The sequence below is a fragment of the Nycticebus coucang genome, chromosome 13 (assembly GCF_027406575.1).
Source record: "Nycticebus coucang isolate mNycCou1 chromosome 13, mNycCou1.pri, whole genome shotgun sequence".
Lineage (NCBI taxonomy): Eukaryota > Metazoa > Chordata > Mammalia > Primates > Lorisidae > Nycticebus > Nycticebus coucang.
The window spans coordinates 62,441,769-62,456,972 of record NC_069792.1 but is presented as its reverse complement, the minus strand read 5'-3'; the positions used below and the strand labels follow the sequence as shown (position 1 = coordinate 62,456,972).

The 15,204-nt window shown below is 38.1% G+C and overlaps 1 protein-coding gene across 7 annotated transcripts in view; it reads right to left on the bottom strand.

Moving 5' to 3' along the window:
• The window catches only part of VPS13B (vacuolar protein sorting 13 homolog B), a 980,186-nt gene that overhangs the window by 97,102 nt on the left and 867,880 nt on the right, over window positions 1-15,204 (bottom strand). For all 7 annotated transcript variants that reach the window (XM_053558614.1, XM_053558617.1, XM_053558615.1 and 4 more), the window contains 2 exons: window positions 14,320-14,669; window positions 8,851-9,012 (listed from right to left, as the gene is read on the bottom strand). In XM_053558614.1, the coding sequence (XP_053414589.1) occupies window positions 8,851-9,012; window positions 14,320-14,669 (512 nt within the window). The remainder of the gene's footprint in view (window positions 1-8,850; window positions 9,013-14,319; window positions 14,670-15,204) is intronic.

Sequence of the window (15,204 nt, the reverse complement as noted above, 5' to 3'; positions counted from 1 at the left end):
TGAATATTCTCACACCTGGATGAGAAGGAGCTCAGATTAGTTCAGTTCTTTTAAGCTTTGAGTACAAGCTGCATTAGTTTGCCTATATCCGTGTGTGGTTCTGTGGTCAGCTAAATAACTGGGCCAAATCTAAACAGAGTACGTTTCCATTGTGTGGCTTTTCCCTTTTCAGGGTTTTCTCCTCCCTCTCTAGCATCCCTGGTTGCCTGAGTTTTCTCCTCCCGTAGTTTGGGCCAGGAGGATGATAGGCCATCCCTGCGCTGCCATGAATGCAGTAGCCCTCAAGGCAAAGCCACAAAAAATGGGGAATCACGCTGCAGATTACTTGTTCTATGTTTTGACTCCCCTCCCAAAAAATCCGCCTGCTTTTGTTTAGTCTCCAGAGCTTTCAGGTATATATATATTTTTTAAATTAAGTTCTGTTCAGAATTTATAGTTGTTATTCACAGAAGTATCAGTTTCTTAGATATTTACACCCGATTACGCCTTCTGCTTTGTCTTCGCTTGGCCATACTCACCCCTCTCCCTCCTAGAGGACACACCAGTGCCCACACCAGTCTCTGCTTATACTCTCAATGCTCTCTATCTTCTCAACTATACCAGAAGAATCTTTGCAAAATGCAACTATGATTCCAGCATTCCTCTACTTAAAACCCTTCAGTAGTCAAAAGCTGCCCATCATATGTAGGCATTATCTTCTTGAAATGAATTGCCAGGCTCTTCAGAATATAACTTCTTCAAACAGCAGTGTGCTAGAACTGGCTCATACTTGCTTATAAAAAGCAATAATTAAACAGTCTAAAATTTTGTAAAATATTGGTAGCTTGAAATTAGTTCTGGTGGGAGTATTTACACCATGAAAATTGGTCAACCCTACGAGTGAGGGCTACCCTATCATTACCATCCTCAGAGCCAGTGTGCTAGCACACATCTCTTACGCATGGCATGCGATTTTTATGGTTGGGTTATATTGAACAAAACCCTTAATTCCTGTGACCACAACCTAAATTCATATGTGTGTATGTGTGTGTATATATGTATAATCTTCCTGGTTCTGTTTTGTGTACACTCTCAACTATTCTCCACTGGGCCAACCTTTAGTTATCTTTTAAACCCAGTTTCTATAGAAAGATAACTTTGCTTTCTCTAGGTACACAGATTATCCTGTCTTCATGCTATTGCAGCTTCAAGACAGCATTAAAAGTGCTCAGCATAAAGCCAGTACACTGGTAGGCAGTTGTTATCCCAGATACTGGAAGGGCTGAGGTGGCAGGATTGCTTGAAGCCAGGATTTCGAAGCTATAGTGTGCTAGTGTCATGCCTGTAAATAGTCACTAAACTCCAGGCTGGGCAGTGCTGTGAAACTCCATCTCTTAAAAAACACCCCCCCAAACAAACAAAAAATCCAAAAGAGAAAAACTGCTTAGGGCAACATATAAAAGCCCCCCATGAGTCAGGCGCAGTGGCTCATGGCTATAATCCTAGCACTCTGGGAGGGTGAGGCAGGTGGATTGCTTGAGCTTTCAAGTTTGAGACCAGCCTGAGCAAGAGCAAGACCCATCTCTACTAAAAATAGAAAAACTAGTCAGGGCGGCACCTGTGGCTCAAAGGAGTAGGGTGCTGGATGTGGCGGGTTCAAACCCAGCCCTGACCAAAACCAGAAAGAAACAAAAACAAAAACAAAAACCCCAAACAAACAAACAAACAAACAAAAAAACTAGTCAGGCATCCTGGTGGATGCCTGCCTTGAGCCCAAGAGTTTGAGGTTGCTGTGAACCATGACTCCATGGCACTCTACCCAAGGTGACAGAGTAAAACTCTTTCTCAAACAAACAAACAAAAAGGTTGTATGGCCCTCACCTATTTTTTTGCAGCTCCACACATGTACTCTGTATTGTAGCCAAACTACTCAAGTTCCCAATCCCTGCCATATTGTTTCTTGCCTCTGTGGCTTTCACACATTAGTCCCTTTATCTGGAATGTCACTTTTACCCTTACTTCATTGGCCTACCTAAATCTTGTTTAAAAAAACATGAAAATTTAGTACAAATATTGCTTTTGCCAGGAAGGCTTGCCAGATTCCCATCCTCATGTCAGATTTGGAAACATTTTCTTTGGGCTCCTAATAAGACTGTCCATATCCGGATGCAATTGATATTGCCTCCTGATTCCCTGGCTTTTCTTCCCTGTTGCTAGAAATTAATGGTTTCCATTAATCACCGCTCATTTCTCTCTGTCCTGAACTATTGCAGAGCTATCCTGATAGTTATTGGACACGTCTGTAATAACTTATTTTTCCAGCTCCTTCAATAGACAGTTCCTTGGAAGAATGTACATACTTACACATAGTAGGTCATAATAAACTAATATTTACTGATTTAAAAATGAATGGAAGGAGAGAAACTAAATAAGCAGCTGGACAGAAATAATGGTCGGCAGGAGGGCTTGTGGAGAGGCTGAGTTAGACCTTGGATGCCAGAGAATGTGGATATTATTTAATAAATCATGCCGGAGCCTGTGAAAGTTTGGGATTGGAAAGTGCAACAAAGTATTTAGGAAAATTACTTGAGCTGTAGTCTGGGAGATATACTGAAGTAGGGCAAACTATAACTAAGAGCAATTGAGAAAAACTATGAGAAGAAAAATAATCATTCTTTAATCTATCATTCTATGTTTATGCCACTGTTCCAGTCAGCATTTGAAATTCTTTTTTAGTTTATAAATGATTTTTTTTGGGTGGAGAGAGATTTTGCTTCTAATTCAGTAATCTTTGCCCCTTATATTCTTCTATGCATTTGCTCTTATGTTGGTAAGGTAATATAGACTATATAGAATTTCTTATTCTGCATTCCTGACTTACATGATGATAGCCCTTCTCCATTCTATATAAAAACTAACGGTTCCATAATAGATAACATAAATATGCCAGGTTCTACTTATTTCTGTAAAGTGAACATTTTGGCATGTTAAATATTTTATGTTATGATAAATGCTTTTGTGTACAAATCTTTGTTTTAATTTGCATACTTTCCTGAGGGTAGATTACTAGTAGATTTACTGGGTCAAAGTCTATGATCATTTTGATAGCTTTGAAGTTTTTTACCCAATTGCTTCTAGAAAGAAAATACCAGTTCCACATGCAACTTCAGTGTGTAAGAGTGTCTACTCATTTGCCTTTCTAAACAAACTTTAGAATGTATGCATGCAGGGGAGAATATTGAAAAATTTATCAGTTTTGCTAACAGAGAATATTTTCTTGTCCCCAAAATCTGCTTTTTAAGTTTTTTATTGTGACTATAGCCACAAGGAATGTGTTCTTTCTTTAGATACATGTGTACACATGTATTATGTAGATAGATTTGGAAAGAGTGGTAACTGAATAAGGATTACAGTTTAGTTCATGAAATTGACAACAAGCTGGAAATACCATGAGATAAACAGATACTCTCAGCCTATTGCTTTTACTTTTAGATGAGTGGGAAAATGACCAAATTTCATTTTAAATTATTTTTACATACTACAAGAGAAATGGAGACCTTTCCGTTGTACACTAGCCTAAATCAAGTACAACAAAAATATTTTGCTATTATTTGGTGAGTACATGTCGACTATGTAAGAATTAGATTTAAACTATTATCTGTCATTTCTCAATTTCTGAAACTTCATACCAAACTTTCAAATGATAGGAATAGTATTTAGGTCAGAGTGAAAACAATTTAAAACTAAACCTTTAATCTTTTGAATTTTATCAACTGAGAGGCCTTAGCAAGTGTTCGTAAACTTGGGCTCATAGGCCAAATTTGGCCTGCTGCCCAATTTTTGATAGCCTGTGAGCTAAGAATGGTTTTTAAATGGTTGAAAAATATTAAAAGAATAATATCGTGTGATGTCTGAAATTTATATGAAATTAAATTTTATTGCCCATGTACAATTTTATTGGAGCACAGCCACCTGTATTCATTTCTGTATCATCCATGGCTGCTTCTACACAGAGTTGAGTAGCTGTGACAGAGACTGTAAGATCCCAAAAGCTTAAAATATTTACTATCTGGACCTTTACAGGAATAGTCTGCCAACCTCTGCTTAAAGTAACATAAGATTTAGATTTAGGGCCGGGCGCGGTGGCTCACGCCTGTAATCCCAGCACTGTGGGAGGCTGAGGGACTCGCCTGAGCGACAGTGAGACCCCGACTCGTGAAAAAAATGGAAAAACCCAGCGGGGTGCCGCGGCGAGCGCCTGTAATCCCAGCGGCTTCTGGAGGCTGAGGCAGCGGGGTGCCCGCAGCCCGAGTCTGAGGTTGTGGTGAGCTACCACGCCCACTGCACTCTGCTTAGGGGCATAGGGTGGGACCCTGTCTCAACAAAAAAAAAAAAAAAAAAAAAAAAAAAAAGATTTAGATTTAGGGCTCGGTGCCCATAGCAGTGGTTATGGCGCTGGCCACATGCACTGAGGCTGGCAGGTTCGAACCCAGCCTGGGCCAGGTAAACAACAATGACAACTGCAAAAAAAAAAAAAAAAAATAGCCAGGCATTGTGGTGGGCTCCTGTAGTCCCAGCTACTTGGGAGGCTGAGGCAAGAGAATTGCTTGAGCCCAAGAGTTTGAGGTTGCTGTGAGCTCTGATGCCACAGCACTCTACCCAGGGCGACAGCTTGAGACTATCTCAATTAAAAAAAAAAAGAAACAAAAAAGGTTTAGATTTTTGTTATTGTGTTTGTTTGGATGTTCTGCTGCTCATCAAAATTCATTCTTCCCTTGTTACATTTTTGAATCATTGTATGTCTGTCATTTTCAGGAGCTTATGAAACTTCTTTTATATTCATTTTGAAAAGAATATTTTACTATTTTCTATAGCTCTGTCTGAAGCCCATTTCTACCTGCTTAATGGTTTGATTACTAAAATTAAGTCATTGATAATGGAAATTCTACATTTCTGAGGAAAAAAACATGGGTAATCGATAAATTGTTTTTGAGGCTAAAAGCAAATGTAAATCCTTAAATACAAGGGGGTTTTCTATCCCAACAGGGTTCACTATTAACCAGAAAAGGAAGTCAACTTGAACAGCCTATACACAAATCTTACTAGTTGGTGGAGATGTCATTATGTCTGGTTTGGCTAAATTAAACAAAGCTTCCCATGACTCTGAGCTGCACACCCTGCATATATTCTGGAGAAATATTCCATAAATGTACACTTCTAGCCCCCAGACTCAATTTAGCATAAAGAGAAGCACTTTGAGTATCAGTCCCTTGCTGCTAATCATTATCAAACCTGACATGAAGTCTACTGAATTGGGATATTTAAAGGACCCTTTGTGGTGGCATCTATGATTCTGTGCAGCTGAGTATGTTTATTCCCCAGGAAATAGTTTTGTTCTTCCTTTGTTTGTGTAGGCAAAAAATGTTGTGAGATACCCAGTATATTAGGTGATTTTGTCCCAGAGCATGTGTCAGAAACTATAAGGAGAGTTTATGACTTTCAATTCTAAAAGGTTTCTCAGTTTTGAATTTCTAGAATTGGTTATATCCATGTTTCTTCCCATTCTATTGGGACTAACTGTTGTTAGCAACCTCTTGTGTGGTTCTAAGATATCTTGACCTCTTTGAAATGTTTCCAGGTGTCACTGCCACTTTCTTGATCTCTGCAATGTAAGCTACATTGTTTTGTGGAGTTAAGTTCCATGAACTTTAGAAATCCTCCCTGAGACCATGAATTGACTAACACCCAAGGCAACATAAACATGCAGACACAAATGTTTCTAAAACCAAGCTTGCTGGGCAATGCAGGATATGACTTGGAGTCTGGGAAAGGAACATTTTGCTCACTTGTGCATGTATGACTAGCTCCAGGTGCAGTTTGAAGCTACGTGGCTAGTTTTTCTGATCCTCAGATGCAACCTCTCATTAGAACAGAGCAGAATTTGCGATTGTGAATGTAAGGAATTCCACGAAGACTCACTGGGCCCATTAAGGCCTCTGGCTTCAGAGAGTCCTAAAACACTTACTTCAGCATACAGAGATGTAGTAAAGAGACATTAGTTTTTTTACAAATTTCATTTACGTGTTAGCCTAAAGAAGACTATAATAATTGTAACTCATCTTTAAATTTGTATCTGGAAGATACAAATTTGTATCTGGAAGATACAAATTTAAAAGAAAAAAGTTGGCCCCGTGCCTGTAGCTCAAGTGGCTAAGGTGCCAGCCACATACACCAGAGCTGGCAGGTTTGAATTCAGCCTGGACCTGCCAAACAACAATGACAACTACAACCAAAAAATAGCAGGGCATTGTGGCAGGGGCCTATAGTCCCAGCTACTTGGGAGGCTAAGGCAAGAGAATTGCTTAAGCCCAGGAGTTGCTTAAGCCCAGTTGCTGTGAACTGTGATGCCATAGCACTCTACCCAGGGCGACAGCTTGAGACTTTGTCTCAAAAAAAAAGAAAAGAAAAAAGAAAAAAAGTTATTGTTAGTTTTAATAACATAGTTAAAACTTATTAAGGGTTTGCACTTGAAGTAAGAATCCCATATTAGTTGAGCTTTAGATGTGGCTTATTATACCTGTAATTTCTCAGTTCTTTTATTAAATCCTCACAGGTTGGATTTTTTTTTTTTTAATTGAGACTGAGTATCACTTTGTCACCCTCTGTAGAGTGCTGTGGCATCATAGCTCACATGAACCTTAAACTCTTGGGCTTAAGCAATTCTCTTGCCTCAGCCTCCCAAGTAGCTGGGACTACAGGAGCCTACCACAATGCCCGACTATTTTCTGTTGCAGTTGTCATTGTTGTTTAGCTGGCCTGGGCTGGGTTCGAACCCGCCAGCCTTGGTGTATGTGGCTGGTGCCGTAACCACTGTGCTATGGGTGCCGAGCCTAGGTTGGCTATTCTAAGAGAGGAATCAAGCTGGTAAAACCTAGGGGAATGAGACAGTGTTGTGGAGATAACACTGCAATGAGAAACAAAAAATAAAAGATTCAGTCCTAACCCTACCACTACCTACTTATCATTTTATTTATCTCCTTATCTATAAAATATGCAAAACAAATAAAACAAATTACAAAAAGGATGCTGTAAAAACAGAACTAATAATAAATACAAAAAGCCCTAGAAATAACATAAATATGAAAAGTGTACTGGTGACAGGGGCTGTCCATTCTTCTTTCCTATTTACCTCCTCCTCACCCAGAAACTGTCCATAATATGAAGACTGCTTTCCCCCCACTCCCGGGCCAGCTCTTCTTAGGATCACCCTTCCCACCCTGGCTCCCAGTGTCTAGGGAGTCTGGAGATCACTGAGAGCTATGATAGCTATGCACTTTCCAGTGACTATGAGGAGGGTTAAGCTTCCTCTGTTTTGCCTTGTATTGGCCAAGGCCTACAGCTTACTGTGTGTACCTGAGTAAAGTGGCTACAGGTGTAGTGTACAATCACACACTACTGCTGCTTCTCAGAGGCTTCTTTCCTGCCACAAATAGTTCATTGCTGGAAATACAATTACCATGGAAACTTTTAGAAGATCTAAAAGGCTATACATTAAGTTACCTCTGGGTATTTGGGGTCATGGTTGTTTTTATTTTGTTTTGTCAACATATCTGTGTGTTCTTACTTTTGCAATCTGTAAGAAAAATGTTCAAAAAAGAAACTTAATTATGAAAAAAACATCATGTCCTTTGTCTATGTTATGAGAGGCAAAAATTTCAAAACTATGAAATTTCTCAATAGAAAAATCAGAAAATAAAGGTATGTGTTTCACCCTAAAAATATGAGTACAATATCATACTGTGAGAAATGTTTGGAAGAACTTTTATGAAAAAAAGACATATATAGTTGTAATGTCCTGTCAGATTAATATGAACTAAATAAATATGTTTAAATAAGAAATACTGCACGATATCAACCTTTCCAGTAGTGTGGCAATCTGATGAAAAACTAAGAAATCAGTATCTACCTATCCTCAGATGGAGCCTGAAGGTATAACATATTGTGAAGCTGGTCTATAGACCAGATGGGAAAACTTGTCCTCTAATCTAATGACTTTATTTTAATCACAAGCAGACAGTTTCCTTATTACCCAGAGTTTCAGAAATACATTATTTTTGAGAGTACTTCCTAGGATTGCTTTTATACATTTAAGACCACATCTTTATATTTAATTCATGCTCATATTATCCCTGTAGGGCACATCTCTTTAATTATTCCCATCTAAAGTGACAGGAAAACAGAATTATACTATTTGGAAAACAGATATCCTTTGGCATGTTGCTTTTCAGTGCTCCCTTGGGCACAGTTTGTCATTGTCTTCATTGTGTCACAGAAGGCAAGGACTGGAGGGCAAGGACCGCTACTTACCTGTCTGTGAACTCCTGGTGCCTACCATGTGCCTGGCACAGCATACGAATACAGAAAAAAGACTGAATAAAAGAGCAATACCTAGCACATAATGATTCTAGGGTGTCAAGCACAGTCAGTGCCTTATATGTTAATTCACTTAGTCCTCATGACCCCATGAAGTACTATTTTTATGCCCATTTTAGTTCTGAGAGAATAAACAATAGAAAGTAAAGGAAGGTTCCATAGACCCAGGATCCAAACAGGGCTCTAAGACTCAATCTCTTTATCAGCACACCCTGGGGTCCCACCAGCACCTATTCTAATCTGGAAAATGCTCCATCCAGGAGAAGCCTGGGTGTGCTGTGCTCCCATCTCTAACACTTCCTGTTTCCGACAGTTCTATCTAGCTGGTGTGGTTCCCTGGAGACTTAAAAAGGCAAATAACTGGACACAGGCACACAAATGCAGAATAAATCCCCAACCCTAACAATCGCTGTGTTTGTAAGGCTGTTTCTCAAATACCTGTGGGGATTTGTGAGAGCGCCAGCTGTACTGGTGACTGTGGAGACTCGCCAGCAGAATGTTTTCATCAGTGTCCACCTGGCCAAACCGCAGTGTCTCCTGTGTGTCATTACAGATCACAAAATGGCTCAAGACCAACTCCTCTACCTCAGGGCATTTGTTCTGAAAGAAAAAGAAAACGAAAGCCAACGTGTATCAGATTAATTGCAAGATGTTTGGCAGCTGTCTGCCCAGTGGCGATTGTTACAACGCAGAAACCCTAAAAGTCCTGTTGTCATTAGCTCTGGTATACAAAATATTCTATACTTCCAGGATAAGTAGGCGCACGCGCGCACACACACACAAATACCTTAAAGAGATCTTAAAGGTTCCAAGAACGTGTTTTGATTTATACTCCTACAAAATAAATCATACACACAAAGAGTAGAAGAACAATGAGATCCCTCAAACTTTTAACATTTCTTAAAGTGAATTAACATGCTACACAGAGTGCTGTACTGGGCAGCGCATGTTTTTGAACAGAATACTGGAGGCTAGAATTACCATGTTCCTAGCCTTCTAAACTTAACAATCAAGACCAATTACCAAAGCCACAGTTTGTACCCTACAGAAAGTAAGGATCGTTTAGGTAAAACGTCCCCAGATCCCTTACAGGGAAGGGTGTGAGTGAGAGTGTGTGTGTGTGCATGCGTGTGTAAATCTGCTAAGGAAGAGATGTAAATAAAACTATAGCTTTCTTTCCATTGTCAAGACGCTGAATATACAAAACAGATCGACACACAACTCAGTGTAAGCCAAGTTGTAGTTTTCAAGAGAAATAATGGAAATCGAAAACTAGTTTTCAGTATCTGTTTCAGCTAATAGTCACCAATCAGCTAATATCCTTCATTAATCAGCTAAAACTCAGCAAATTAGCAATATGTTCCCGTGTTGATACCGACTTTCTTAACAGTGAAACTTTCTCAATAGTCTCTGTTGATTGCTGTTACATTAAAACACTGGCAAAGTGATAAACTATTTCTGTGTTTAGTCTTTTTATCACTCTGGTTAGGTTATGGCTTAAAAACAATAAACATGCTTCTGGTAAACTGAAAGAATAGCAAATAAATAATGAGAATATAAGAAAAAATCATACCTAGTGAATCAATTTGCAGATGAATGGGAAATAATATGTAACTGATTCTTTGCCAGTTGGCTTCTATTTCCTGGCTACAGATCTAAACAATGTCAAAATGCCACATTCCATCACTCACCACTTTACCAAGGGGAGGGAAAGTAAATAGAAATACCACTCAGAAGCACAGTGATTCAAGAGATTGGGAGACGTGGAGAGAGATCTATGGACAAAAATACCTGGAATCCAGCCTGGACCAAAACCAAACCTAGAACTTCATCAGGGTACAGACTCTTCTTGGGAAACAGAATCCACTCCTAGTTATCCAGAATGGCCCTGAAGCGGGTGGACAGTGCTGTCTGCTGCAGGTGGTGAAGTGGCCCTGATATACCTCATTCTTCCAGAGGCCCTTGAGGACTTCTAAGCCCTTTCTATCATCTGTCTGTTCTCACTGAACCAAACCTTGCTTGATAGCCACATTCCTCACCAAGAGTTTCTGGCTAAGTGAGACCAAAGCACTTACGTGTACAACCAATTAATTACTTGTTGTCTACCATAATCCTCTCTGCTGTGCCTTTTAATCATTAGCCATGATTTCAAAACTTGCCTGCTGCTAAGGTTTAGCTGTCCTGGCTTACCCGGCCCCTCTGCATAGCTCCAGTTGCATCTTGAGCTACTCTCCATTTGCTGATGACATTTGCTGAGGACACTATGGCTCAACCAGCCGTTTTTAGCTCCTCCAAAACTACACCGGCCTCCTAATGTAACTCATCCAACTTCTAGAACTACTTCCTGCCTCAGTGTCTCCCCTCTGCCTGGATTTTCTTCTTGCTTGACCAACTTGTTTCTACTCAACTTTCAGGTTCCACTTTTAAGGCCATTCTGAGATCCTCCTCAGATCAAGTTAGGTTCACCTATTTTATACTTACACAATACTCTTACGTTTGTGCTGTCAGAGCACTTGTTAATTCGTACCATGATGGGTTCAGAATTATCTCCATTATTAGACTCTGCACTGCATAAGGGCAGCAACCAGGTCTGTATTATTTACAGTTCTATTGCCAGTACCCAGCATAATGCCTGCTACATAAGTGCCCAATAAACAACTTAGGAAACAAACAAAAATGGGTAAATTTAGTTTCTAAAATTGTAATTGCAAACATATTCACTGTACAAAAACTAGAAAATACATGAAGTGTGAATTTTTAAAAATCTCTAGTTTTACACTCAGTGATAATGGCTATTAACATTTTGGTGAATTTTTTCAAGCAATTTTTCTCTTCTTTGTGTCCTCCCATTACTATTCTAGTCTATGCTATCCAATCCTATCTTATATATTTATCTATAAACCTTTAATCAAACTGGAATCATAGTGTGTAATTACTTTTGATGAGATTTTTCCATTTGGCATTATATAATCAACACAAACTGCTCTCCTTGTAAACACTTTTCTCTCCTTTCAGTCGAAGAGTACCGACATGAAGAAAGGGATATGATTCCAATTTCCCACTTAGTTACACATCCTGAGATTAAAACTCAGTTTTCATAATGAATTGGGATCAATCTGCTGGTAACACAGAGGTTAAGTTACCAGATGGGGCCTGAGTTAAAAAAAAAAAAAAATAAGAAATCATATTGCTTTCCTCATCTCTAAAAACTGACCTTTAATAAATGATGAGGGTTTTAGGAAAAAATGTAAATTAAAGAACACAAGGGGGTTGTTTACATTTTTCTAAAGAATACGCAAAGTCCTCAGGGAACTGTTTCTCTACTGCGCCTTCATCTGTGGAGTTCATTATAACTGTAATAAGTTTAAGCATTTCTTAAATAAGTTTAAGTATTTCTTGGAATGTTTTAAATTCTGGTATAACACAAAAATGTTCATAAGCATTTTATGTGACATCATATATGCTGAGCTGCAGAATGCTAACTTGGGTTTGTAATTAAAAGACGGCCTATTCACATTTAAGCTTCATGGAATGTCACATAGACACTTGCAATTAAACAGAGATTGTTAGAGACAACATTTTGGTGTAAGAGAAGGTAATACATGAGTGTTACCTGATTAAAAAAAAAAAAACAACCCTTAAATGCTATTTTGTCCAAATCTGGGAAAGTGACATAAAAACATAAAGGAAACCGCAAGTGGCATTTTGGGTCTTTAATCTGTTTTCACAAAACAGTCTTCTTTTATAAAAAAGAAAAAGTAACTTAGAACCAGAGAAATCAGACAATGATGAAGGCTTCTGTTAATCTTGAACTCATGATCTAAATTAAATGTAGAAAGCCAAATTGTTTCATGCTTCAATTATCTGGTCCATCCATACTAAGTAAAAATAATGTGTCTCTGATATGATTCCAATAAAAAGTATGTGGGGAACCCAAATCACTTAGCCTGATTATTAAATTCATATCTTTCACTGACAATAATTACACTATATATGAGCATTATACACACAATAAAATCCAAGTTTGGGAAATTAAACTTCCATTTTAAAGGGGATAAACTACATTCAGAATGTCTTAGAAACAAAGAATTTAATAAGCCTCCATAAGCCCATTTCAATGTCACATGCCCTACAATTTCAAAGTAGTGCACTTTTGTATTTACTTTAGAACGCACAGGGTTAGGTGCCTACCACATTAAAACTTGGTGGCAAGTACTCTTGACATGGGAGGAAACAAGAAAATTACAGCAACAATTACAGAAGTATATCCTCTTGTGGCTCATGTTAACATTGCCAAATCCCTGTGTAAATCAGAATTAACTATTCATAGAATGTACCTGTCAGCAATATGCTATGTGACATATGGCTCTACTTAATCAAATATACAATTCCATTTTAAAAAAAATCTCAGAATAGTCCTTCAAGGCACTGTGTTAGCCAGTCATTCATACTCTGATGTGGTTTAAAACATTTAAATATTTATGCACCATATTTTATTTATATGTGTAGTGGTGTCTAAGAGAGTATTTTTACCCCAGGAGGAAACTGATATTTCTGAAGGCCATTTTGCAGTAGTTGCTATACATGAGTCCTCTTTAATGTCTCTGATACTAAGACAAAAGAAATCTTGATTTTAAATGCTATGTCAGTGACTCTTATATTTTCTAGGTTAGTTTTTTATGAAATGCATTGTTCAAAATATTATAAAAAACAGAAATTGGAGCCACAAGGGTTTTTTTCACATGGCTATTCGAACCAGCTGCAAAGATTTAGATCACACTAGCTCTTATTTTACGCATGTCCTTTGCAACAAGAAAACCATGGAATGCCCTTAAAAAAGATTTTTAAAATATAAAACAGATGTGTTATCTCCTTTCCCTTTGCTATTGTAGTGCCATGTTAGGTAATTAATTCCTTAGTCTTATATAGGTTTTCATGCATATAAAGAAAATAGTTCATTCTCATAAAAATTCTTAAGTTAGAGAACTAAAGTTCCACTCCCCCATCCCAGAAAAAGGTCAGTGAGGGATGAAGAACCATTTCTCTTGGGGATTCAGCTTCACACAAATATATATATATATGAAACACAGACAAAATGTAGAGAAATGTCTCAGCTTAAACAGCAACCAAACTTGATGGAAATGTAGGAAATACAATACAACACTGAAAATAAGTAATGGAAGCAGGAGAGATTTCTTCTCAAATGGCTGAATTTCATAGCACTCAAACATTGTGTGAAATTACTTTCATACTATTAGTTATGGACAAGTTTCCCATTTTAAACACAACATTTATCATAGATTTATACCTCTCCCTTCTTGATATGGCTAACTTCTGATAAGAGATAAAAATAAAAAATTCTTAAACAAGAGGCTCTGATCTAAAAATATATTATCTAGCACCTTTCAGCGAATCAAGAAAGCAGAATAGTAGAGGAGAAGGCTAAGGCTATACTGCGTTCACGTATTTCACCTCATTGAATTTTTTGTTTGAAGAGATGGAATGCTTATTATCAGAAAGGCTCACACAGAGTTTTCATTTCTGCAATGGACACTTAGACAATTTGATACATAGCTAAGTTGAAGCTTTGGCAAACTAAACCCACAATACTTGGAAAAAATTTCTGGGAATATGTTACTTTCCACACAGATGTGGTACATTAGTCACAAAAATGTGGGCATGATCTCCAATGAATGTGTAGAGACCCATATTCTCCAAAGTTTTTCAAAAAGAACATGCATCATTTTGCCAAAACAGAAAAGGTTCAAATATTATGGTGTCCATCAAATTCTTCATTCTCCCACATTTCTGTTTGAATTTAACTTACTATTAGAAGTGATAACATACAGTACCTAATAAAAGATCTTATGTGGCAAAACACTATAAACTATTTTGGAATGTGCATACCTGTTGCCAAGCTTGTATTGCAGTGTTTAGAGAATGAACCACATGCTGTCCAAAGTTTACAAATACAGAGTCAATTATCACTGTGCAGTCAAGCAGCTTTTCTACAGCATCTCTGGAAACTGCAATCTGTCCAGAGACATTGAAGGGTTTCACCACACTTTGCATAGTAACATTTCTACACTCTAGAAGTCTACAGTCTGCTTGAGCTGAGAACTGGATCTCCTGACAGACAGAACCATTATTCCACTGTCGCAGATACATGTGTGGTTCTCTGAAGGAAACAATCATGTATTCTAGTTCAGATGGCACGTTTTTATCAGAAATGAATGGCTGTAGGTACTGCGGTGGAGCTGTTGAGAAAACAAATGAGAAAAATAACAATTAAGATGAGCCAATACTTTATGAAAATAGTGAGATTGACATTTAAATTATTTTTGATTATTGAATTTAGCATTTGGTGTTTAATGAATTCAAACATTCTCCGGAAGCTATTACAATCTTTGGGTTACCATTTGATAGTTGCCAAGAAAAAGCAAACAAACAAAAAAAATCTTCAAGGGCCTGGCACCATGATTCATGCCTGTAATCCTAGCACTCTTGGAGGCAAGTGGACTGCTTGATCTCAGGAGTTCAAGACCAGCCTGAGCAAGAGTGAGGCGTTGTCTCTAAAAATAGCCGGGCATTGTGGCAGGCATCTGTAGTCCCAACTACTCAGGAGACTTGAGTCCAAGAGTTTGAGGCTGTTGTGCTATGACACTATAGCACTCTACCAAGGGCAACACAGTGAGACTGTCACCAAAAAAAAAAAAAAAAAAAAAATCTTCAATCAGGTCTCTTAAGTATATATCATTCAATGGTTACTTTCACTTTTCATGGACAAAAATT